The 25,716-nt window shown below is 43.9% G+C and overlaps 3 protein-coding genes across 21 annotated transcripts in view; all 3 read right to left on the reverse strand.

Moving 5' to 3' along the window:
- tns1b (tensin 1b) overlaps positions 1-14,331 on the reverse strand; it is a 136,375-nt gene extending 122,044 nt beyond the window's left edge. For 18 of the 19 annotated variants that reach the window (XM_078090097.1, XM_078090118.1, XM_078090115.1 and 15 more), the window contains exon 1: positions 13,971-14,331. In XM_078090097.1, coding sequence (XP_077946223.1) covers positions 13,971-14,090 — 120 coding nt within the window. In that variant the 5' untranslated portion in view covers positions 14,091-14,331. Of the gene's footprint in view, positions 1-2,739; positions 2,923-13,970 lie in introns of those variants that run through there. The other variant, XM_078090108.1, reaches the window with a different exon arrangement.
- Positions 14,332-15,791: 1,460 nt separating this feature from the next.
- On the reverse strand, positions 15,792-21,997 carry cyp27a1.1 (cytochrome P450, family 27, subfamily A, polypeptide 1.1). The gene is made up of 9 exons (XM_040201890.2): positions 21,586-21,997; positions 20,898-21,079; positions 20,088-20,287; positions 19,366-19,563; positions 18,325-18,488; positions 17,415-17,581; positions 17,123-17,204; positions 16,796-16,996; positions 15,792-16,639 (listed from the first exon to the last, which is right to left on the reverse strand). The coding sequence occupies exons 1-9, from the start codon at positions 21,817-21,819 to the stop codon at positions 16,508-16,510; spliced, it is 1,560 nt and encodes a 519-aa protein (XP_040057824.2). The 5' UTR covers positions 21,820-21,997; the 3' UTR covers positions 15,792-16,507.
- Positions 21,998-22,272: 275 nt separating this feature from the next.
- Positions 22,273-25,694, reverse strand: bcs1l (BCS1 ubiquinol-cytochrome c reductase complex chaperone). The gene is made up of 7 exons (XM_040201907.2): positions 25,036-25,694; positions 24,740-24,879; positions 24,443-24,637; positions 24,240-24,303; positions 23,958-24,130; positions 23,533-23,650; positions 22,273-22,656 (listed from the first exon to the last, which is right to left on the reverse strand). The coding sequence occupies exons 1-7, from the start codon at positions 25,353-25,355 to the stop codon at positions 22,407-22,409; spliced, it is 1,260 nt and encodes a 419-aa protein (XP_040057841.1). The 5' UTR covers positions 25,356-25,694; the 3' UTR covers positions 22,273-22,406.
- Between the last annotated feature and the right edge of the window lie 22 nt (positions 25,695-25,716).

Consider the following 25,716-nt stretch of genomic DNA (forward strand, 5'->3'; position numbering starts at 1 on the left):
TAAATGGCCATAGACCTTCTGAGCCTGTATACAATCTGAGTAATTAAGTTAAAGACTGAGGGACACTCCCATAATTGAACTGCCTTTTTACTTTCCATCATTAGATAGTGGGGACCCCATATGTGAATGTTTTTTTACTCAGAAATTGAAACAAGGTGTCGAGAAGGCAGTGTGTAAACTATAGACCGCTACGTCGATAGTGGCTTTGTCCGCTTTTACTCCACGGCGAGGTAATCAAACAACCACCAGCTTTCCTGTGTTCCTGTTAAAAAAAAGAGACTACACAATACTGGCAGAGGGACCAGTTCCAGAGCTGGAGCGAGTACAACATCATGTGTACTTCCTGCCTCTCTGCAGCGCAAACAATGGGCTGGTTTTATGTCTCAATCTGGCAGCGTCAGGACTGTTCATTGTGAGACACCAGAGAAGAGGTTAGGCAGTCATGGGTCATTGTTCAAGGGAGAATAAGAGGGGATGTGACCGTTCATGTTTTTAATGCGGGACTGACGTCCATTTAATTGTATATTACCCAACATTAACGTACCGTGTAACCTGTGCAACTTGCATTTAAAAAAGGTATTTATTTTAGTTTTAGTCCCTGTGCCCCAGTTCTTTCACTCTGCCTCGCTCACCTATTAAGCTCATCCGGGGCACCTGTGCCCCCATTAGCTCAGTCACTCTCACCTGCCCACTCTGCTGCACGGGCAGCACGGGCTGACCCATAGTGTTTAACCTCCACTGCAGCTCACTGCAGACTCTGTGATTTAAATGTGTGCTGAGCTTTCACCTTTTCTCATATTTCACGTGTATTTTCGCTGCCAATAGCAGAGAGCCAGGCTGCAGCCGAGAAGCATTACGCCCTGTATGCACATGCTGCTGTAAAATACCATTATTTGCATTGTATACATCCGGGATGTGTTATCCAGAATCTCCTGCAAAGACAAAACACATTTCAAATGAACTTAATCAATGACCATAGCCAATAGTACTATTTGCAATAGAGACCCATCTGTCTAAATATTACATGTTATATTATTGCCCCCAACAAAGTGGCTGTGATTGATGCAGCAATTATCTCGTGCCACTCTGACTATTGATCCGAGGCGTCCATTTTTGGGGAAATTAGAGCCTTGGGAACGTGAGCACATGGCAGTAAGCCATGAGGAATTAAATGAAAGCTAATTTCATCTTTGAAAACCGCAAAGAGATGCTCTATCTTAAGTCAGCAGATGGAAACAGTTTTGGTAAATTGGCAATCACAGGACATTTAAGTCCGCATTGGTGAAAAAATGGAGTGCACAATGAAATATTCCGTATTAAGGAAAGCCATAGTCTCGGCTGTCAACCCAAAGCCTCTTTGGACGGAAGGAGGCACAAAGCTCTTCAAAGCTCCCAAGGCACAGTTTCAAATCTCACTGACTGCATGCAAATGATACTGCCAATATGCCAGTGTGCATTTAAAACCAATGACATTATTCATATTCACAAAGAAATTCCCACATTTCTAGTAACTGATATGGCCTTAATGGAACCAATAAATCAGATGTGGATAGAAAACAGAAGAAAAAAGATCCAACAGCTTTATTTGTGTTAGGGGAGCAAACTATGCATTCCAAAAGGGCAGGAATGAGCTATTTAACCTTTTTAATTAGAATACACAAATGCACCGGCCTAACACAAAGTACCCACAGTCTCAATTTCACCTTTCGTGCTGCAATTATGAACTGGCCTCAAACACCAGAGGCCTCTCATCGGCTGCCTCGTAAATGCCCAGACGGGGCAGAAATGAACAGGATGTAGGCCAAGGTGATGAAAAGCGATGAAGATCCAGTGAAGTGCCGGCCCTGTCTCTCTACACCTCGGTAAATAACGGCAGGAACACCCACGGAATGAGCACGTTGACTGTGTGTCCGTTGTCTCAAAGTAAAACAAATATATATATATATTACATCTGTCCTTCGTGTAAAAGTCCCCCTCGTGAAGGTCACGTGATAAGGTTAATTAAATGGTTCATCTGTCAATGACAGACGCGGCACCACGTCCGGCTACGAGCAGACGGCCTCCTGTCATTGGCGTGAAAGTTATTGTGCTCTGTGCGCCTGTAATGTCGTTAAGCCATCCGGGAACCTCGAGTGGGATCCTTCCACATCAAGGACAGGACTGAGACAGATGGAGATCGTCACTATAGAAACCTGTTTTAATGGGTTAAGGCGCAAACGACAGCTTCCCTTTTGATCCCTTTTCTGATGGACGACATTCTTCTGTATTTCAGAATTGTCGTCATAGTTCAGCTCAGACAACAAAATCTTACAGTACATTTTTGAATTATATCACTAGGAAATACCTGACAATGTTGAATGCAAAATATATTGAGATTTACTGAGTTTCAGTGTCATGAAGTGATATAAATACTTCATTATGCTTCAATAGCAGGGTACCACCCAAACCCATAGACGGCTGGTTGTCATAGCTCACTTACATGAATGGAGCTGCAGTTGTCAAAAAAGAAGGAACACAATCTAAAAACCCAGGAATTACTTGGAAAATGTTTGGAATCAACACTAAGTGTACTAAGTCGGACTAATACATTAGAGTTGCAGTAATAGCCTAAAACAAGCAAAGCCACCAGTGGAATCCTTTGCCTACGCACTTTGTTAGCTGGGGTTGGACTGACCCCCGAGATGGGAGCGAATCCCTGACCACCCACGGCTCACAATGACAAGTCGCAACAACACTCACCAGCCAGAGGGACATCGCAGAGTTTTCTTCAAAGACACCCGGGGCAGTAATTCCCTTTCACAGATCCACAGCTTTCTCGAACACGGAATCCGCTTTTGTGGGATTAACAAGACGTTAGATGCTATTGTCCCTCAAAGATGGATGCACCGGCTAAAGAGAGCCTCGCAGTCTGGCTCTTATCCTGACACACTTCCTGAGGTTCATTGTTAGCAAGGGGAGAGGAAACACATGCGGACGCACGCGCGATGGAAAGCCACCGTCAGGACATCATCACATGGAAAGTTAGAATGCCAGGAGCTCATGTTTGCGCGATGAGATTTTTATTTTTTTCCCAGAACTAATTTCCTTTATTCTCAAAATGTACTGAAGGTTATTTGCATTTTAAATGAAATGAAGGTAGAGTCAAATGAACCAGCTCTGGCTCGGTACCCGTGTTTAAGTTTCGTGTTTTCCCAAATACATGAGGCGGAGAACTAATTAATCAACTCAATGGCAGCTGAGGTGAAGAGGTCCCCCCTTTGCAACTCGTCCCCCTAACCGAGTCACTCCAAACCCAGTGGGCCGCACTGTTGTTGTTGTTGTTTTTTTTAACAGACCGTTAATGGGAACCAACTCAGACCGGACGGATTCATCGCCGCTCATCCATGAGCGAGGAGGGGACGTCGGGAAGCAGAGCATGCAGGGCGAGGAACAGGAGAAGCATATCTGACATTAACACTCTCACGGTTCACTCTTCACCTTCACTTTTACACGGTTTTGAACCTGTTGGGGGGGGAGTGGTTTACTTTCTGGCCGATTGTTATCGCTCCTCAAAGTGCTAAGCCATGAGTGAGCCGCGCTGAATGCTGCTGCCAAAGAAGTGTGTGAAATGCCGGTGTGTTGTCAGAGTTCTCCTCCCCGCCATGCGTGCTGGATGAGGGAACGGCGTGGGTTTAAATTGGAGGCGCATGTTGCATGACCTCACACTTGTCATTTGGGACGGAACCATGTGAACATCAAATTGCAGAAATCATTTAATCACCAAACTAGGAGTTCCTCTGGTGGTGGAAGAAACCTGACGTAACCATTGGTCAGGCTGTAAACATGGCAACGGTTCCTTTTTTAATAAACCCAGTGAGACTCTCCTCCACACAAGCAAGTAACCAACGGCAAACTCACTTAAAAATGCATTCGGCTTCAGAAAGGGTGAGTTCAATCATCCCTTTGAGGATTTCCAAGAAACAGAGCGGCGTTGATCGCAGGTTAGAGTGCATGAAGTCTTTACATTCCACATGTGTGAACAATGATTTAGTATGCAGAACCACAAAGACAGCTTGTTAAGGACCATAGGCACATTTAAAATCACTGAAGATAAATGGACTTTACGATCCTAGGGTGATGAGTTAATCTGGTAACACATGAAGGATAAACGGCTTGAACAACTATGTGAAAACCCAGTCCGTCTCTTTTAAGTAGCTTTGTTGGAAGTGCTCATTTATGAGAGACTACAAAGCTCCATGCAGCCAGTGGCTTTTTGTCACGGATCCAGGTTTGACTTTTGTTGGCAGCAAATAAACAGTCCATGACAGGCCGTGTGACATTTGCAATCCTCCAGAATTCCCCAGGTTAAACTGATCATCATATCAATCGATCAATCCTTAACTAATAAGAGGGCTCCATCGTGCTTTTACATGGTTCAAAAGTAGGGGTTTGGACTTTTCTTAAGTAACAAAACTTGGTCGGGGAAAATGATTGTTGTTTTTTTTCCTCAATAAAATAACTTGCATTACAAGCCTACATTAATGCCAGTTAGGTAACGGCCACATTGTTAGTTAACAAAACTACCATAAAAGGCTGAGTCGTCGTAGAAGTATGGCGGCCACCCTCTGGTTCCCCCTCAGGTGCACAGTGTCGGCTCGGTCAGCGCTGTTGCCATTGTTGGCAGCTTCAGTGTCACTACGTCGAGAGCCACGTGGAGGCAACAGACATACTCTGAGTTGTGCATTTGGCACCAATTACAAGACTGAAAGTAGAGTTAAGTATGGCCCGGATTAAAGTTAGAATTTGAAAAATTGTTATAGAGGGGAAGGTTGAGAGTTTATAGGTGTAAGGAAGCAAGCGTGGTCGTTACACGTACAGTTGTGTGTGTGTGTGTTTGTTGACTTGTCTGTGTGCGGTGCTGTCAGTCAGTAACCCATGGCAATAGAGAGCTGCCATTATGCAAATGTAAATCACGCTTGACTTGCCACAAGACCGTGTGTGTGTGTGTGTATGTCGCACGGCTTCACATTTTACCCAAACTTCATAGGTGCCAGAGGCCTTTTGTCCGCTTTAATTAAATTAACTTCTCAGAAACTCGTTGCCGTAGAATGATGGGACATTACACAGCTATGGCCTCAGCATGGGAGCTTTCAATAGTGTGGACATTGGCATCAGTCAAAGCTTTAGAAGAAAATGGGCTTCTCTTTCAGTAAGGTTTATAACTTGGTAAGATTTTGCCTTTTTAGGAGCCACATGGCACACATGACTTGGCAAATAAACAAACCCTCATTCAAAAAGTCACTTTTCACTTCACTTTTTCAAGTCACTTTTTTTGTGTCATGTTTCGGCGCTCCGGGGAAAAAGCTTACTGAAAAACCGTCACATCTTAATACTGCTGTCCTTCCTACTCGTGCAAGTCACTTTAAATGGCTGAAATCATTTCAATCTATAGAACAACATTTGTTAAAGCTTTGATCATGTGGTCCTCCATGAAGACAGCCAAAGAAGTTAATACATATTTAGTTATTAGTTATTATTTTTTATTCGACTAGTTATTAGTTATTATTCGACTGGTTTGCGCTCTTTTCACTGGTTTGGAGTTGGAAGGGTTCAATTGGGAAAAGTCCCATTTCTCCACCAGTTCTGTGGAATTTAAATCGTAAAACGTAATGACTAAAATTGCCAAAGGAAACCTATCTTGGTAGCACTGTGCAAAAAGAATATCTATAATGACGCCTTTTAATGTCCATTGGTATTCACAAACAAGTATGCATGTAAATCACAGCTTAAAAGGCAGACACATTCAAATACATTGTCCCCATCTGCTGGTTGAAAAGCACAGCTTCATTAAAATGCTCCTTCGCTGTGGCGTAGTCAAGAACTACTTTGAAGTGCTTGTGTGAACAACCCGCTTCAGATTAAATACAGAAATCGGTCATTGTTTTGACTACGAGCCACCGTTTCAAAGACGGACTGTGTTCACTGCGACTGGTTGTCGTCTTCCTTTGTGTCTTCTATTCCGCAGTCCAAATGGCAGAGACCAACCCAGAAATCAAGCAAACATTGTCACTAACTTTCCCCAGCGGATAAAAGAATCGTGGAAATGCAAATGTTTGGTCAGTCTCTGAGCCAATGTGAAGCAAACCAGTCTACGTCGTCTTGATGTGTTTGATTTTTTGGGGACTTTATTTGAGCGGACTGTAATTAAACAGCGAGTGATTTATGGGCCTTTGTTTAGCGTGTTATTTCACCGCAAACAGCATTTGCCAACAACTTGTGGCTCTGTATTAGTTTAGAGGTTGACAACGTGATAAATTGCCGTCACTCATCTGTCACACTGGGACGTTGGAAATGTAAATGGGGGTTTTGACAAAAAACTATGAGCGAATGTTGTTCATAATCCAACAAGGATTTTACTCATTTCTGCTTTTGGCCGATATAGAACGTGTTTTAAGACTAGTTAGCGACTAGTTAGCTAGTTAGCAATGTGTGAAATGATTTTATATAAAAAAGCTTCTTTATGAAATAACAGTTCAGGACATTCTTTGACAACTTATTACTATAATTGTATACTATAATTATAAGTACCTTGCGCCTCGTCTGGCAACTATACGTCCAAAACTTGCAGGTGTTGAAGGATCGGCTACAGTGGGGCTCAGTGGTAATATAAGACACATGAAAATCTCCCAAAATGACAAAGAGATCTGAGCAATGTGCAATCAAAGGGAAAGTTATGGAATGTTATGCGGTGGAGTGACAAGTAACCGAGTTGCAGTGGATGGAGCTGCTAACTGATAATGTGGTCATTAAAAACCACTTGCTTGCTTTCATCTAATGCTGTTTAAAGGCAGCCACTTTATCTAACTACACACTGTTAAATCCATTACTGTTATCTCTAGATGAGAGGAGCCCAACCGCTTAGGACAAATAAAGCATAGCAGTAAAACATGCTGAGTATGCTGAACCGGATTAAATATACTTTACTATACAGATAGTGTATCTAATTAAAGGGTTGTATTAATGTCTAGGAGTGAATACCCTGAGGAACATTAGCCTCAAAGCAGAGTTGCTTCACATTTATAATCCGACACTCCCAACACAATACAATGATGCCGAGGTATTCAGGCTATTTTCAGAGTCATGTCACGAAGGCTTGCCAAGGCAGACAGGCACGCAGAAGGCAAAGAAGTGCCTGATTAGGTTCCCAGAACCTCTATGACAACTCTGATGTAAAAAGAAAATTGAAGTGGGCTTAAAGGGTAAAACCCCTCAATTTGGGTAATCCAATATGCTATTGTTGTAGTCTGGGAAATTCCACGTATAACGTCACAAATTAGGTCTGTTTAGGCCCCATAGCCTGTTGCTACGGTTATTCAATCCTACTATGCTTATCTTTGGGGAGTGTTTATAATGAGCCTGCTACATACGGTTAACTATGTCCCATGGACAACTGTACACAGTAAAAATAACATGACACAAGTAAATACGCTCTTACCCACTCGATTCGGCAAACTGCTGACGCCTCATATTGGCCTCAGCTGGAGTCACATTTTTCTCATTTTCCTTTCAAATTGCTTTAGTAAAACATCTGTTTAAATCTAGTATAGACAGGTGGAACGATTAGAGCAATCATTTTTATGTACGTACAGTATCGGCATGCGACTGTATGGGTAAAGCTTTTTTGGGTGAACAATTGTGAAACCAGCAAGAGTGAGCAAACTCTTTAAGAAAAAACAACCCAGTGTTGCCAACTCTGTCCCAATGAAGGTCACCAAGACTGCAATACTGACCGCTTGTCCCTTCAGGCCTCCCTCCAGACCTTCCCTCAATATCCTCATTGTGAGGGTATGAGTGAGCAGGTAGGATATGTAGACAGGCAGGTATCCCATCCAATCAGGGCACAAAATGACCGATTGAACTGGCTAATAACAGTAGACAGCAGCAGAAAAAAGACACTTTTCTCATATTTTGTCTGTTTTTGATTTATCAATTTCTCTCAAGATGTGAGGAGAATTTGAGAAAAAAATAACATTTTTTTATAATATATCATTCATGCTTTCTTTAAGACAGACAAGACATATATGAACATTTGCTTTTTAAAGGAAGAAAACCATATCTTAGCATTTCACCCTCACACGGGATATATATACATCTATATGTATGTGAGAATAAAATAGAATCTGCATTTTTCCGTGTGAACACACCCTTGGGGAGGGGTAATCTAAATAAAGTCCCAACCTGTGTGTACAATATTAACGCTTCGCACGCCAGTGATGCTTGTGTAGGATTTCAGGCGCGTGCAACAAATGTGCAGCATTGTGTCCAAGAGTGTGATTTAATTAAAGATTCCTTAGCCTGGTGCATAGGGTGAGACACACCCACTCTCATTAACAGGGATCAGCACAGGAACATGTGCCGTTTTTTTTTACATTCTTTTTTTTTTATGGAGGGCTATCGGGTTTCTACTCCTCTTCCACCAATAATAGCGGCATGGCAAACTTTCTCTACGGAACAATAAACCGCTGTGTCCTCTGTGTTGCATTTGAGAGACTGGAAAGAGTTTAAGGTGCTCACAATGCCTACGTCGTGGCAAAATGTTATTCTTAGGCAATCCAGTGAATGCTATGTGACAGTGAGTGATCCATGCGTTTGTCAGACCTTTATGGGTAAAATTCATAATGTTCCTGAGTTTTTCTCTCCAAGTCCAGGGGGAAAACAAATTCCAGTGCAAATACCTCTGAAATTCCTCCACAGCGGAATGTCTAAGCGTGCAAACCCATCCTTTTTAGAAAACCAGTGAGGGCAATCTAGCAACAATGATCTGCCTCAGCTTGTTGCAAGCATTGGGGCAAACTGGAGGGAGAGAGAAAAAACAGGGTCTTTCTTCCTGTGTGTACTCAGAGTAAATGCAGCATGTCAAAAGGGGGATTTATTACGTCCGCAAAGAAAAACATTCCCCCGATGATGAAAACATGATTGGGCGACCTGGGTAGCCCAGCCTAACTTTTGCTCTACTGTCACAGTAATTACCCTTGGGGCCCTGTGGCATCCGACCTCGGTGAAAAAGACACGGGGAAAAGAGACGAGGAAAAAAGACGCAGTTTGAGCCCAAAAAGGATGCGACCTGGGAGATCCGAGCTCCCTGTCCATCACACATTCACAGTGTTGTGAATGGCTACAAAGGCCCCCAGACTGAGATTTTGACGTTGCCAAGAGCAAACCCCACATTGCCTTGCCAAGTATTGGGAAGAGGACAAGAAAATCCCACCCACACGTAGAGAAATATCAACAAAACGGCAGCATAAAGGCCACATTCAAGGGTGCACAAAGCCAGAGGCCGGATGGTATATGGCTGAACGGAGTGTATTATGTTGCACTGCAGCCGCAAGGTCCGAAGCAGAGGTGGAAGTTAGGCCTCAGCTTTACATTCCAAGAAAAAGGGGCACACAACTGTGACTCTAGGGGGGAAATACAGTGTCCCTGGGCCTTAATCTATCATTTGGACCGTCATTCTATCCACCGTGAATTGCCAAGTGAAGTAAAGACACATTAAGAAGCTCAATGGGCGCCTTTTGTATCCCATTATCTTCTTGTTCCACGCGCATTGTGGGCAACGTTACGCATCACTACATCCGTAATGTCTTGAAAGGCTGTTTTGAAAAGAAATAGCCGCTCATCGGATTTGCACATCCTTGCACCACGAGGCCTGGAAATTCAAGGCGTTGACTTCCAAACTGGATAAAAAGGCTCGAATTATCAGACAATTGCATGCTAGCTGTTGTCTAGGATTTCTTTGCAAATGTTGTCATTTAATACACACATCTACATTCCTGGACAACCTTTTGGATACGCAGACATTGTGCCAAATAATCTACGAATTTAACAAGTCACTCTACATTTACACAAATAAAGATATGTACAACAATATCTCTTTTTTGCACTTAGTGGTCAGGATTCTTGGGGCATTATCTGGACCTTCTGTCAACAAACAGAACTGAGACTCAAACTCTGTATATATTCATTTGTATGTTGCGTTAGATTTTTTTGATCTCAAAGAACTGAAATAACTTTTCCAACACCAATAAATTAATTATTGCTTTGATGTAAAAGTATATTAAAAAAACATCAGCCCCAGCAACCGTCAATTGTTCAACCTGCTGCCGTCTGGCGAGCGATGCAGATGTTCCAGCTTTCGTACTCCTCAGCGAAGCTCCCGATACCGCCAATCCTGTGTGAACGAGGGCTGAGCAATAACAAATTAAAAAGTAGACTATAGGGAAGGAATAAATGTTTTGACTTCATCATGCATTTTTCTTTTAAAATATTATGCCAACAAAGCTTTTTAACGCATACTTTTTTTACATACGTAATCATGAATGCATCCAACGTTTACAAGCAAGTTCTTTGTGTATTTTCTACGGGGGGGGTTTACATTCATGATTGACCACATGTTTCTCATTAAGTAATTGGATCTAATCATCCTGAAAAATGCAATGAGGTGAGAAAGGCATTTTGATGTTTGCTAGTCAGATATTGTTTAAGCTGCAGGGAGCAACATGTGGGGGACGTTTACCACGTCAAGACCGAAAGATGCAGGGACCGGTACAATACCTTAACTCCCAGTGTCTTTATTATCTGGTTCCTCTACATAACACCAAGCCAAATCCAGTGAGCATGATTTGTCCAGTCATGTGAAGAGTGGGTCTATTCAAAGAAGCTTCCTACTTTGAAACAAAATGCGAAATGTCCTCAAGAGGTTAAATTCCTGTGTGCATGGGCACTAAAAGGTAAAATAACAGGGGTTAACTTTGCTGAGGCATCACAATCCTCTCCCGGGTCAAGCACACACTGGGCACCTTTCCACCGAGGAACACACAGAGGGGGTCTTGTTCTGCGGCCCACGTGCGGGTCAGTGCCGGCAGGCCACAGGGAAATGATAGGCCTCCTCACAGACGCCGCACAGAGGGCACCCTGTTTGCCGACAGCTAAGGCATCCACTGGAATGCAATATGGGGCGGCAGGTAACATTCAGTTCACCGCATACCTTTTTATCGAAAATCTTCAAATCCCAAAAAAGCCCCCGCCTGCCTTCTGACACTTTGGTGGGAATTCAGGTACGTTAGAGGCGGACTTGGCAGGCATCCCACTGAGATGAGCGTTAGTTTCTTAAGGAGTGTAGCTTATGTTGAGTTTGGTCTGCCGGGTACTCGGATCCAAAAAGAGACCTGATCCAACAACGGTTGCTATAGTTCATCATGTGCATCTGTAAACATTGAGCATGATTGTACCTGTGTGTAAAGCCTCTATTTAAACATAACAAACTTTTTTTTGTCTCATTTTAAAAAAAGACATTGTATATTGAGGCAACCTAACAATTGATCCTTTCCCCATGTTACGGGACAAAAGAAAGAAGTAAATTCAAAAAGGTCCTCTGGCATTTTAACATTAAGTTGCTTCTGAAGTCTTCCATGAAAAAAATACATACACAAGCACAATGGTGCTTTAAGTCAAATGCTCACACTGGTAATGCTAATGTCCAGGTGATAAGCGGGCATAATGTTTAATATCTTCACCATCTTAGTTTACTGCGTGTTAGCCGTAGTGTCCACTTATCCGGTTCACGTGTCTAGTATGTTGTAAAGTTACTTTCTACTCACACTACAGCAACCTGTGACATGGGCACTGCAGTGTGGCCCAATTTCATCCCTCCTAATCTGCCAAGTCTCTCAGCTCCAGGATGTACTCTGTGCGTTTACATACCAAGTTAATGGAGAGGCAAATGTGGATTTCATATAAATGACGCAGTGCAACCTGAGTAAACACCTGTGTAAGTTAAGATAACACTGCACAGCTCCACTTCACATTTCGGGTAGGCAGAAAGTAAATATATCCGTCAATTCCCGTGGAAAGTTTCCAACTTTGAATATTCCCGGACTTTTGCAAACATATATATATATATATATATATATATATATGCCCATGCACTGCCATTATATAACAAATCCTAGATACAAGAAACAAAGAAGAAACAAAGCATACATTCTTTCTGGAACGTGTTCAAGACCCCCTCATCTGGTTCAAAGTCTGGGCTGTGTACTTGGGTGTTGCATGAGGGTTTTACTTGCGGGCCGATTGTTATCGCTCTTCAAAGTCCTGCACCATGCGCCTCCCTGAGAGCCGCTGACAGCAGTCTCTTCTTCTTCTGGGACGCAAACCCAAAGCATCACACGTATACAAGGTGAAATTACGTCAGGGAGCTTTTTTTTTGTGCACCTCCAACACATTTGTGTCATTCATGAAAAAAAAGGCAAATCGTCTGAAAAAAAAGGAAGAAATTTGGGCGTGCTTGGCGATGTAAATGAACTCAAGAGTGATCCAGAATTCAGTTTACACTGTGTTTCGCCGCTCCCACCTTCTGAGCTCGGTCATACAGAACAGCAAATGGTAAATGGTTTTAATGGCTTTTAATTCAAAAGAGGTTGTTCTTACTGAGCATGACTGACACTTGGCAGCTTCACTTGAGACTTTTCAACACTTTAGCACCACTTTATTACTTCAACCACAGCTCTGCTGGCTGGAGTCAGGCATTCATTGCTCACAGTTATCCATGCGCCCACAGCCCTGCACCCCTGGGTGCCAGCTGTTTGTGCCACCAGACAACTCAGCATATCTGGGAAAGTGTATCTTTGGTGTTACTTCCCAGCTATGCAGTTTGGTATTGTATTAAGCAAGATTGTGAAATTGCCTGGACAGAATACTCCTCCCACGACCTCCTATCAAAACCGTGGGAACTTAATGAGAGCGTAAAACTGAATCCAGATTTTACAAATGGTGCTGGAACAGAACTTAACTTGGCCGAGCCTCCTGGGAGAGAGAGACCAAGCTTATATATTGACGGGCTCACGTTCAGAATATTACATGCTATTAAACAAGCACAGAGGGAACAAGATGGATGGTGCTGATGAAGGGGTACGCATCCTATAGGACTGCAGGGGTATGTCACACAGAAATACCCCCCCTCCGCTCCTGTAGAACACTACTCTGGGTAAAAGGGCAGCAGGTGGCAGCGCCCCCGGTTCTGCACTCTGTGATTCACATTACAGCTGTTTCCCCAGCTGGACTTAGTGTGAAAATGTGACAATTGGCATTACGACCAAATCAAAACTGGAGGAGTAGAGGTGGCGGTGGAAGTGATGTTAATACATGTAACGCTTGAAGACCTTTTAAAAAATGGTGTGAAATGTAACTTTGATGGGAATCACATAAACACAAGCCTTTTTTACTTTTAAGAAGAAACTAAATAACCCCGACTGTATTACTGTGAGAGGGTCAGACAGAGAAATCAGAACAATCCACAGGTCTGAAATAAGATGATCTCCCTGAGACAACGATCAAACTAAATTGTTCAAATGTAACAAAACAACTGAAGGAACACGGGCACACCAGCGGAGGGGTTAGTTCCATGGTCACGGCTGATGATCCCTGTGAGTACTACACTTGCACTTCCACAGAGTGGCCCCGGGCAGGGCCCCCAGTGAATGGTTCACCTCAGAGACTCACAGCAGCCCAGCCTGAATGTCTGACGTCACCGCAGGTATTAGACCGCAGCTACAGGCCACCTGGACTGATGGGCGGTGAACGAACGGCTTCTTATGTAACAATCACCGGTCATATTCTGGTCCCCCACGTGGGAGACGCTGCTGCTGATAGTGAGCGTGTACGTGCTTCTTTTTTTTAACAGGACTCAATAAAATCTTTACGTTGAGTTTTTTTTTTGTCGGACGACCAAAGGTCAAACGTTCTTATCTGAAACCAAGTCCGACACCAAGATAGTAAGTCGGGTGATAAAGCATGTATCGGCATGCGAAATATAAATGTGCGAAAACAACCTGATTAAACACGTAGTGAGCCCCCCTCAGGGCGCACGAGCCCCCCTGTTCGGCCCCGTGTTGTTTTCACGCCCACTCGTGTCCGCGCGCAGTGGTTCTCACCTCTTTCGCTCGCTCGTTCTTATTCTTCGTCTTCTTCTCATCCTCACTCTCCCCATGCTGGCAACCAGGCATTTGCAGAAAGTCCTCTTCACAGCAGATGAAGCTCACGGTGCATCCCATCCGAGCGAACCCAGCGCGCGCACCGCCTCACCTCCCGCGCTCACTGGCTGCCACTTTATTCACGCGACAGAGACGTGCAGGCGCCCTGTCATCGCTGTGACGTCAGGGGAGCGTTACAAAGGACGTTTAGAGTCTTTCTTCTTCTCAACAAGTTGTGATGAGCTTCCCCCGCCTTCGAGTTCAGCCACTGGATGACTTCCCTCCCCAGATAGAGCGAGGAGACCAACAGGTAGCCCTCCTCTCTCTCTCTCTCTCTCTCTCTCCCTCTCTCTCTCTCTCTCTCTCTCTCTCTCTCTCACCTTTGCGCTTGTGTTTTCATATTGCGTTGTGATTGGATGTTGAGGCTGTCAATCAAAACAAGAAGGTGTCGACACATGGGCGCACATGTTTTAATTATTTGGTGTCGGACAGTGTGGAAGAAAACAGCTGGTGTCCAGATGTGGGCTGAGGTAATGGATGATTCACCAAACAACTGGACTGCACGCGCTCCGGGGATCCACGTGCTCTGAGCAGCTTTGAAGCTCTTGGCTTGGTTTCCTTTCAGGCAATCATGCTGCCCCCTGCTGAGTCAAATGCGATGCTATTGGTTTCACATTGGAAGTGGAAGCATTTATTGAAAATCGTACTTAAAAGGGTTAGTTCCATCCATCCATCCATCCATTGTCAAACCGCTTATCCTGCACACAGGGTCGCGGGGGGGCTGGAGTCCATCCCAGCCAACTTCGGGCGATAGACAGGGTACACCCTGGATTGGTCGCCAGCCAATCGCAGGGCTACACAGAGACACACAACCATTCACACTCACATTCACACAACTACGGGCAATTTAGAGTCCCCAATCAACCTGATCCCCAGAGCATGTCTTTGGACTGTGGGAGGAAGCCGGAGAACCCGGAGAGAACCCACGCAGACACGGGGAGAACATGCAGACTCCACACAGAAAGGCCACTGGGTGGAATCGAACCCAGGACCTTCTTGCTGTGAGGCAACAGTGCTAACCACCACGCCACCGTGCCGCCCTTAAAAGGGTTAGTTGTAAAGTAAAAATACTTGCTCTGCAGGACGTATGCAACTTGCTAGATGTGGGGGGTTTGAAACTGTCTCTGGAACTGCTCATGATACGTGCACCTGAACCCTGAAAGTTTGAATAGGAGACCCAACAAAACCCGGCATTGAAATTTCTAAGCTGGTCAATAGTATTAATGTAAAATAGTAATGTGAACAGTAACCAGTAACCTTATCTTACTTGATATGCACACAAATATTTCAGAAAAAAGGCAAATAAAAATTGTTTGTTATTTATATATCAGAATCAAGTTTATGTTTTGTGTTTGCTGCCAAAGTACCGCAAAAGTAAATAAACATGAATAGAAAACTCAATGAAAGCTGTGACCATTGTGTAAGCAAATTAAAAATATGGTTTTAAGCTCGCAGTGCCTCGTCGGGTTTGTTTCCTGTTTTATTTTGTAGTTTTCTGCCTCTTGTGTCGCTAACTTCACGTCCTACCTTGTCCTGTGATTTCTGCCGTGTCTGATTGTTTCCACCTGTGTCCAATCACCTGCACCTTCCCAGTGTATTAAATCCTTTGTGTCTTTTGTCGTGTCATACGGAATGTTCCAGCCTGAGTAGTCCTGGTTCCCGTCTGTGTTTTTGACACAGAAACCATTTCAGTTTCACAGATTTGGCATTAAAAACATCCAATTTGTTGTTACATAGTTTTCTTTATTTAAGTGCAGCAATGTGCGCATTAGTAATGAATACAGAAGATACATGGCTTTATTGTGCACATTTTGCATATTGAATTTGCTATGACAATTAATATACAATTTCTGTATATTTAAATTATTCTTACCTCCGTGGTAAAAGTGCTATTTATGTTGGCATTAATTATGAAATCTAGAAATGCAGCGCCTACTTTGATTTAAAATGACGTAACAGGTGCAAGGCAAGAAACAGAAAAATGTTGATAACATAATATCATTTTACTCTTTCTGTTCTCATCAGCCAAAAGTTTCTAAGAAAGTGTGTCCAAACTTTTTAATGGAACATTATATTATCTACATAACCATACTCATTCTCAGAAAGCACGATGTTCCTCTATACATTCTGCAGGATCCTGTCCGTGTGAATAATGGGCCACTTGTTAGACATTAAATATTGGATATCACAGGCAGACATTCCAGACCTTCAAGACCTCACTGGTTTGAAAGTTGCTTCAAAATATTGACGGGCAAGTAACATTGCACATTTTTTGGGAAAATTACAAAAAGGAAATACATTTTTGTATAAATAGTAATACGAATTTTAGATTGACTTGCATTTGCTATACCAAAAGTTCCACACCTGTCTCGTTCTCCTCATACATTAAAAAAAGTAATTCGCAACATTTTCATTTGAAGAAATCTGCTAAAAGAAAATCAAGCTGCGTTTCCACCTCCTCGCTCCACAAAGTGTAGGCTCACTGGTTTGTCCGGTATCAGAACAGCGCGGTTGATGCATTTCAACTCTCCCATATTCGGGTCTGGTTTGATCTCAAACTGCCTTATAACCTGAAAAGGAAAAAATATGATGTTATTGAAGTAATGTCATTATTAACCCTGACTGAGTATGGCCATACCAACACGAGCCTTTTGGTTGGCTATGTTGTGCCTCCTCTCAGAGCAGTGTTTTACTGTAGTCTGAGGTTTTTCCCAATTGTCACTCACCCGAAACAGAACCAGATACATCTCAAGCTCGGCAATCCGGCGACCGACACAGCCTCTCACGCCGAAGCCAAAAGGGATGGAGGCGAAGGCGTTTGGCCTCTCGCGGCCGTCCCGGAGCCATCTCTCTGGCCTGAACGTGAACGGCTCTGGGAATGTTTCCTCGTCATGACTTATAGCGTAGTGACAAAAGGTGAAAGTGGTCTGGGGAAACACAGCCGAGAGATGAAACGCTGATCTTTGCAATATACATTGGTATGACAAAAGTACACACCAAACCAGTACAACAAGTCCAGTGATGGTTGAAAAAGAGAAAAAAAGCACACCCACTTTCTTTGGGAATTGATATCCACCAATGACAACATCCTTTTCTGCGATGATTCTGGCGTTAATCGGAACCACAGGGTACATTCTGGGGAACAAGAAGAACATTTGATTTAGTTGGGGCTCTTTTTTTGTTGGTGACTGATGTAGGAAAAGCAAGCGATGTATAAACAGAAGACAAGGTGGGACATCTTTCCATTTAGGAAACGAGTGTGCCCTTAAATCTACAGCCGTGCTTTGACATTGCCGATGGCCTCTGTGGAAGTTGAACACCACAACCCTCTATAACCAGCCTCACCTCAGGGCCTCCTTAATAACAGCTCTTAAATACTGCATCCGCGTGGCCTCGGCAGCGGAGGGGCTCCGGTCGGCCGGCACCGACGTGGACACTTCTTCGTAAAGTCTGTCCTGCACTTCAGGGTACTTGGACAGCAGGTGCAAAGTCCATGTGAGGGTGTTGGAGGTCTTTAAAGCATAGACACGTCATTAAGCAAACAGGCAGACGGATGCATACCATACATGCCTAGAATGGCATATTGAGTGTACTTGCACTGCGCTTTGCTGGTCATCGTCATGCAGACAGTAGCTACCGCTCACATTCACACACCGTAGTGTTAGATACGAGAGCAATGTGGGAGTTGAGTGTCCTGATCAAGCACACATCAACATGGACTCGATCTGTAGCCAATCTGTTGATGGAAGAACGACTCTGCGCTCCGCTGAGCCAAAGTTGCCCTGCGAAATGTGGAATTGCGGTGGCGGTCGAGCTTATATTTTGACATTAACCAGGAACAGCATCAGAGGTATTCAAAATGAGTCGCCGTATTCTACAGCCATCAATCTAGGACTATTGGTTTTGGCAGTGGAAATAGAAGAAGGCCCACATAACATGTCATTTCTGAAACAAAATGTGTAACTATTAGTAGTAAAACTTTTAATAATTCAAAGTAAAAGTCCTGTAATAAAAGGTTTACGTGACGGGTGAAAGAGAAGCAAAGTAGTAGTTAGTTACTTAAGGTCCATTCAAGGTGGAGCTTTCAATTCTAAAATGATGAAGGCTGAATATTTATCCTGATCATTGGAGCGGAGGAAACACATTATATTCTGGCACATGTTCTGTTTTTTTCTTACAAATTCTTACTAAAGTAAATGAATAAAAAAATAGGAAGAAGGCCCAAAAGTCAAACATGTTTGAGTATCACATTCACCGTGTCCACTCCAGCTAATAGAAGTTCAGCGATGCTGCCATAAACGTCTTTTGTGCTCATCTGCGTGTTTGAGAGGAGGTATGTTAGGTATTCGCCCTCCACGTTCTGGTCGTTGTCCAAACGCTGCTGAATGACCTCCATCTTCTTGTCAATCAACCCTTTAGCTAAAGTAAGTGCAGAAATGAAAGTGCATTTTAGTATTCTCAAAAAGTAACTCTTACAAAATTGAACTGTTTCTACTTGATTTTACAATGTTTCCTTCTTTGGCTATTTTAACAATATGATAATAACAACCATATGTACTGTTTACATTGGCTTCTGAGCAAGGCAACGAACCCCCAAACTGTTCCCCAGGTAAAGACATACATTTATTCTATTTATATAAGTATTGCTCGGAGGGATATTGGTTTCATTCTGCTTGAGCAATTATCAGTTCATTGAATCCTTGGAAAGTGTAATGTTGACCCTTTAGACGTAGCAGCAGGACTCATAGCTGTTTTGACCGTACCCAAGATTGATTCCAAAAAAACATATGAATTATAAAGGTGGTGGACAATGTCTCCATGATGTCATCCATTACTGTGTTGAGTGTCGTTATGAAGCTTTGCGTTTGGCATTTTGCCCGTCTCCTTCTTGGTTTTTCACCATCTGTTTTTTTTGCAACCAGAAGTGAGACAAGAGGGTAGAGCAGCTGTCCAAGCAAACGCTAAATAAGGCCTTTTAAGGCGACTAAAAAGATTACAAATAACTCAATGTACTGAATACACACTGTGAAAGGGTTAAAATTGGTAAAAAGATGAAACCTGTCAATCACAAAGTAGCCACACCCTGATTTCTGGTCTATTTTACCTTGCAAAATAATTAATTAAATGTATTATCATGCCTTTTTAAAAGGACTCAAAACAAAAAATTGAGAGTCATGTTTACTGATGCAATGAATCAAGAAGTAGGGTCATTTTGTCATAGACAATCTGACTTCTTTTTACAACCAGCGGAGTTGCCCATTAAATAACGCAGGTTTAGGAGCAGAAATTGACCCACCAAAGAAGAAGATACCGTCCCAGCCTGCAATGTAGCGCCCCCAGTAGGGCAGTAGACTGCGGCTCCATTTGGGGGTCGCAAACACAGGCATGTTGTTGGAGAACATCTGGGCTATGGCGTTGATGAAGTCTTGTGTACCTGCAGGGATTTCCTCGTTCAGACACCCGAGCCTCGTCTCGAACAGTATGGAGGCAATACCTGAGTGGCACAAGGTTAAGATTTAAGCATAAGAAACGATCAGAGAAACTGTCTAGAGCTGAGGTGTCAAACTAAATTTTAGGTACGATTCAGCAACCGGTCGGGCGGGTTTGTCCGCACACAAACGGGATACGTACCGATCTCACGCCGTGCGACCCCCAGTGGACTGATTGGGAATAGCAGCTACTTTTATAGAAATGCAATTGATGTCTTTCTGTAATTCCCACACCAGCAAAGTGATCCGGGGGGGGGCGAGCTGTACGTATGTTTGACACCCCTGTTCTAGAATCACCCAGAACGGACAAACCAAACACTGACTCTAGGTGGGACCATCGTAGTTCTACCACACAAGTTTCAGTCGGTTGCAATGTGCAAACGCACCACTAAATGGTGCTAAATCCTACGAGCAGGACCCATGATGCATCAATTTGGGTACATAAACGGTTTGATTTGAATGATTTCACAATTCACTGTAATAAGTGCACAATATCTAAGTGAACATGCACCATCTATAAGTTATATACCCTCTAGTGAGAAGTGATAGAGCTCATTGGCCACATCTGTCACCAAATCTCCCGTTGTGCTGCCCTGACGCAGTAAGTAGATCCTCTTCATGAAGTCAGTAACCACGTCATTGATAACGCCATCATACTGTGCCGAGTCTTTTGGATGCAGCATGCGCTTATTCAGCATCGCCCTCAGGTTGTACCACTTCTCTCCCTCCCTGGGAACAAATAAACAGTCAGCATGAGAAACAAAACCAAAGCTAATCAGGTTTCCAAATATGTGAGCTGTGTGCAATTCATGTGTTTGTGATATGAATGACAAAATGTGGGACATTTTGTGACAATCTAAACGTATAGATTTCAATACTAGCCAGTCAGTTGTGTGTTTGTAGTTTAACATATTTTAATGTTATGGTATTTGGGAAGAAAATCCAAATGGGAGCAAAGTGAAACTAACTTGCAAGTTAAAGGTAGTTTTTAGGCTTCTAAAGTTTCACTGATGATTGGGTTTAAAAAAAATAAAGACATAGTCAAGATTTTAAAGAAATAGTTTGACATCTTGTGAAACATGCTTATTTGATTTAGAGCCCAGAAAAAGCGGACCTTCATTTGAAATTATTTCGTTACATTTTTAATGCATTTGACTCAAAGACCGTTTCCAAAGCAAACCTCAACTTCACAGTCTGAGCGGTCTACATCAGGCCACCATCAATACGCCCCTCTCACATGACTGGACTTTGCCCCGGGAAGCGATTATGTAAGTTCTTCAAGTTATGTTTCTACAGGGGAAGTGGTGCAGTAGCAATCTGAGCACACTGTATGTCTCACTCTGTGAAAGGCCCGTAGCCAAATCCCCTCAAATCACGATGCTCTTTCCACACCGTCATGTCTCCTCTGGAGGGGAACTTCTCCTCGTTCCTCAGGACTTCCTCCAGCATCTTTGCAGTGTTGAGGGAAACGGACTGCAGTCCGTTTCTGTATATGGGCCCGTAAAGCTGCTTCTCATAGATCTGAAGGTAGATATGAACAGAGCAATGTCATAACACATGAGGTAAGTAGAGGGAAACAACCAGAGTCTAGAACAACGTTTGAATAGTAGTTGCATGAGTAAAATGTACTGCGTTGTGACATCGCTAACTTATAAAGCCCATGAGGAGACATTCCAGGGCGGGGGGGGGGGCAATGAAACTGGTCCCTTTGTGAAAAGTTGTCCTGTAAACAAAGGTCTCTTCTGCGAAAGCAAGCTGAGACTTGACATTGTGTTCTGGAGGTTACTATGGGAGAAAAAGGTGATTCAAACCAGCCTGACGATTTTATTGCCACAGGAGGCAAACGCAGTCACTTAACAATCCCTGAAGTAAATCATAAAGAAAGCCAACTCACACCTGAGATTCATCATCAGGGATCTCTGGAGGCCATGTAGATAAAAACCTTTTGCGGACCACACTGCCGTAGACGTGCTGAATCTGTATGCGTCTCATCCAAGGAACCGTTCAGTGCACTGAAGCCGGCTTACCTGCAGCTCGTGCAGACGGTTGTAGAAACCCTGAAACGCCATCCTGTAAAGAAGCTCCAAAAAGCTGACGCGTGGGAGGTCCTCCACGGTCCGAGGCTTGTCCCGGGATGTAGAGAGGGCCTCGGCGGCGGAGGACGGGCCTCCCACCCCCCGGCGGCAGACCCCGGCCACGGCGTTGGGCCACGGAGATAGCCAGTTCCTTTGCATCACACTCCGGGTCAGCCATGCAGCCATGGCGAGGGCGGAATGGAAAACACACGGCTCCTGTTACATCCAGGGGGCCAGCTGAGCAGGGAGGGGCCACGTCTTACCACGATGTTTAACCCTAACAGCACAGCTCTCAAGGATTAACCAGGCCCACGGGCCAGTGCAGCCGTTTGGATCGGACTGGTTACATTTACTCAAAAGGTGTGCTTTGTCTCGTGGTGGCGCTTCACGTTACACACTGGTTTGAAATATGACGTGATTTGTAGCGCATGTAATTGGCTGCTGTGGCGTAAAGGCTAGAAATAGCTGTGACTGTTAAAATAGAAAGAGCTGCATCAAATGTAAAAATTTACAATTATCGCTTTTAGGTGGAGATACAAAGGTGTGGGTGCTCCTGTTTGTGAGCCTCGGTCCCTTGCTCAAGGGCGCTCCATGGTAGTCTGAGATGTGCAGCATGTGCCGTTCACATGATGGAACGCATTCAGCAGAGATGTATTTATTTTGTATCAATCGTAAACTGCATACAGTATATGACATAAATCTTCGTAAAAACAGTCCATCTCACATTCCTCTTTAATAAGCAATAGGTCTTCAAACCCATAGCGGTCCAGTCCTTATTTCATTTGCGCAACATTGTCTATCGATCCTGCAGGGTCCATTTTGTGCAGCAGAAAGTGTCCCTGCACCTGGGCAGCGCTGATCTCAGGGTGGACGGCCAGCGCTCGCTCAGCAAACTTCTCTCCCTCAGACGCAGGCTCCTCTGGGTAGAACCGGCAGAACATCTGTGTGAGCTGCCGCTCCGTGCAATGGCCGATGTACTGCTTCAGGTCAACGCGGCCGGGTCGGATCAGCGCTGGGTCCAACCTGTGTGCACAGAATGCAGGCAAGAGTGGCAGTCAATGTCACAGAAAATACCAGCGAAAATACCAAACTCTGTATGAAAAACACAGAAGGTGCCCCATTTCTTTTTTTAGTTGCTTTTATAATTTACATTTTATAACAAATACCTTATGTATGGAAGAATATATGTGTTCAACAATAGTGTACGGGCCACAAATTCTACATCGTCGCATCCTTAGAAAATACAAATGTCCACAGTGACACATCAAAGGACAACCGCAACATAACTTGTAGTGTCCATTCTGAAAATAAATCAATCAACGTGACTTGGAAAATATTGTCAATTGAATTGTGGTTTATAATGCATCATGTTTAGCCAGCAGGTGGCAATATAACGCTGTATTAGCTAATGCTGCTTGTTCATACATCCCTCTAGCAGAGCAACATGAGTCCAATAATTTCTATCATCTTGGTTCTATTTTGGTCTGCATCAACTCCTGAGAAACACATGTCTCTTCAACTGCTACCTTTTGTCTTTCTGCCAGTGGAGGTTGAGAAGGCTGCATATTCTGGATTTACAAGGTTTACAGCAGTGTAATATGTTTTTGGTATTAAACACAGTTATTCAATTCTTTTAATTTAACCAGTGCAGATTTAAGTGTTTTCATGTAGTTCTATTTAATAGATTCAACCTTTGTTGTTTTATTAGATAATGGTAGTGTTTAGGTAGAATATTTATTGGTTTCTGTTATTCCTATGATTTACAGAGAGGTACATCTGATTGGTAGAACTGACGGAGCATTCATATACGCTGTTTTGTATATATAGGTTGTTTTTTTTTCTTCTGTTGGACAACCACACACATAATAAACGACGTGTTACTGAATCGTACTACAGTACCTGTCAATAAAGTTGGTGGTCATAAAAAGTATTCTGGCCTCAGATGAAGCCACTCCATCCAGCGCATTGAGCAGCCCACTAAAGGTCAGTCTTCCCATTCCCTGGTAGGCCACAGGGTCTGAGGGAAACACATAGACAGTCTGTCTGAACCATCACAGCTTTTTAAAGTTACCACAGTAGTCAACTCTACCTCTCCTACAGGCAAAACGTTGATACATACATGAAATCCTCTCATGGGTTCATGTAGAACAGAGGGACTAACTTGTCATAATGGTATACAATAACAGTCATAAGTTTGGACACATTTTCTCATTTATTCAATGAGAAAGTGTGTGCAAACGTTTGACTGGTACTGTAGTTGAGCCTCCTTATTATATTATGTTTTTCTGACAACAAAATCCCGAGCCATCAGCCTTGTTCCTTACTGTCCGGGGGCAGCAGCTCTCGGCTGACAAAGGCCGCGTCGACATCCTCTAACAGTATGATGCTCTGCTGCGGTGCCACGCTCAGGAGGTGGTTCAGGCGGTCATCCGACAGGCTTTGGTCACTCAGACTCATCAGACAGATGCTGTAGCCGAGCTCTCCTGCCAGAGCCGTGCTGGTATGCAATGAGCCAAGAAAAGGTGGGTGAAATTGTAAGCAAGCACAAAGCCGTCTTTCAATCATGTTAACTCTAAACAAGAGCTCAAATCCAAGAGAACACTCACATAAAGCTGCTTTTCCCACAGCCCGGGGGGCCATACAACAGATATCCTCTTCTGTAAGGTATGCCTGCATTGAGAAAAGAAGTATTAACGTGGTCACACAGAACAACTGAAGATTGTAGCTAATGTTTTTCAGATTACAAAAACAATTTGAAAAAGAAAATGTTGGAATGTCCACCTTGTCTAGCATATGGCTGATATTCTACCTCTGTCCGTGTACCACTTGGGGTTCCCGATGAACTCCTTCACATCGTCTACGATCTTTTCAGCCAAGCCTCCCTCGAGGACCACCGAGCTGAGGGGTCTGCGTCGCCGCGGAAACCCAAAGGGCCTCCAGTCGCCGCCCATAGCCGTGTACATCACGGTCCTTCCCTCTTCCTGCTTCAGGGCCAGTTCCCTTGCTGCAAAACATGATTGACAACTGCCCTAAATTGATTGCAAATGATAGATTGACACAATACAAGTCACGTGTTGCAGCTGTCATACAAGCATGAACTTTTTACCTTCTTGGAGAATATTAAAGAAAATCTGTCTGTCTCTGCCTAAGGCAGTGAAGGTTACGGACTCCCACGGGGTTCCAGTGTGCAGATCCACCATCTGCTTCTCTCTGGTCCTCTCCACCCTGATCCACTTCCTCCCGTACCTGCAGGCCACAATAGAGGACAGTCTCAGAGGATGTACCATACCACCCAGGAGAATGGCAATTGTGGGAATAATATCTATATGATCATGACATCTTCACTTGCGATACAGTTTTAAAAAGAGTTATTTTGATGTATATTTAGAGAACTCTTCTGACCAGATGATGTGGTTCCCAGGACTTGGGTGGAAGTCAAACTGGGTGTGGACCCGCCCACTCTCGTGTGCCAGGTAGGAGGTCTCCACGCTCAGGTGCTGAGTGTGCTTGCTGTGCTTGGTGATCCAGCTGAGCAGCCAGTGGTAGCTCTTATCCCTGCTCGGGACCTCCAGCGTGATCATGTAGTTCCTGCGGAAGAAGATCATTCCCACCTGGGCACCCTTCCTGGCTACCGCCAACGCGGTTCCAATCCCCACCAGTCCAAACCCGGCCCCGAAGTACGGGTTGTCCTTCAGGCCGTCCAGAAAGTCCGACAGAGGCATGTTGCTGATAACTGCACACACCCTATATACGTCTTACAACACTTTGTTGCAAACTCATTTGACCTGAGCGGTATGATCTATCAGTAGCCGAATAACTGCTGCCAAGCTGGGAATCTTGAAATCGAATAACATTTGGAGCTAGTTTCTAGTGCTCAATAATAGTCTAATATTCCACTGACTTGCCTTCTTTGTCTCCATCTCATTGAGCTCCATCGGAGGCTGTCAATTCCAGTGCACACAGCAACTGTCCAACCTACTAAAACCCCCACGCGTACATCGTAGTGCCGCGGTGCGCAGTAGTCACGGCGACCTCTGCTACACTTCCTGTGTTTCATGAATATTGTTCCGACCGTTCGCCAGG

The sequence above is a fragment of the Gasterosteus aculeatus genome, chromosome 16, assembly GCF_964276395.1.
Source record: "Gasterosteus aculeatus chromosome 16, fGasAcu3.hap1.1, whole genome shotgun sequence".
NCBI classification, from domain to species: domain Eukaryota; kingdom Metazoa; phylum Chordata; class Actinopteri; order Perciformes; family Gasterosteidae; genus Gasterosteus; species Gasterosteus aculeatus.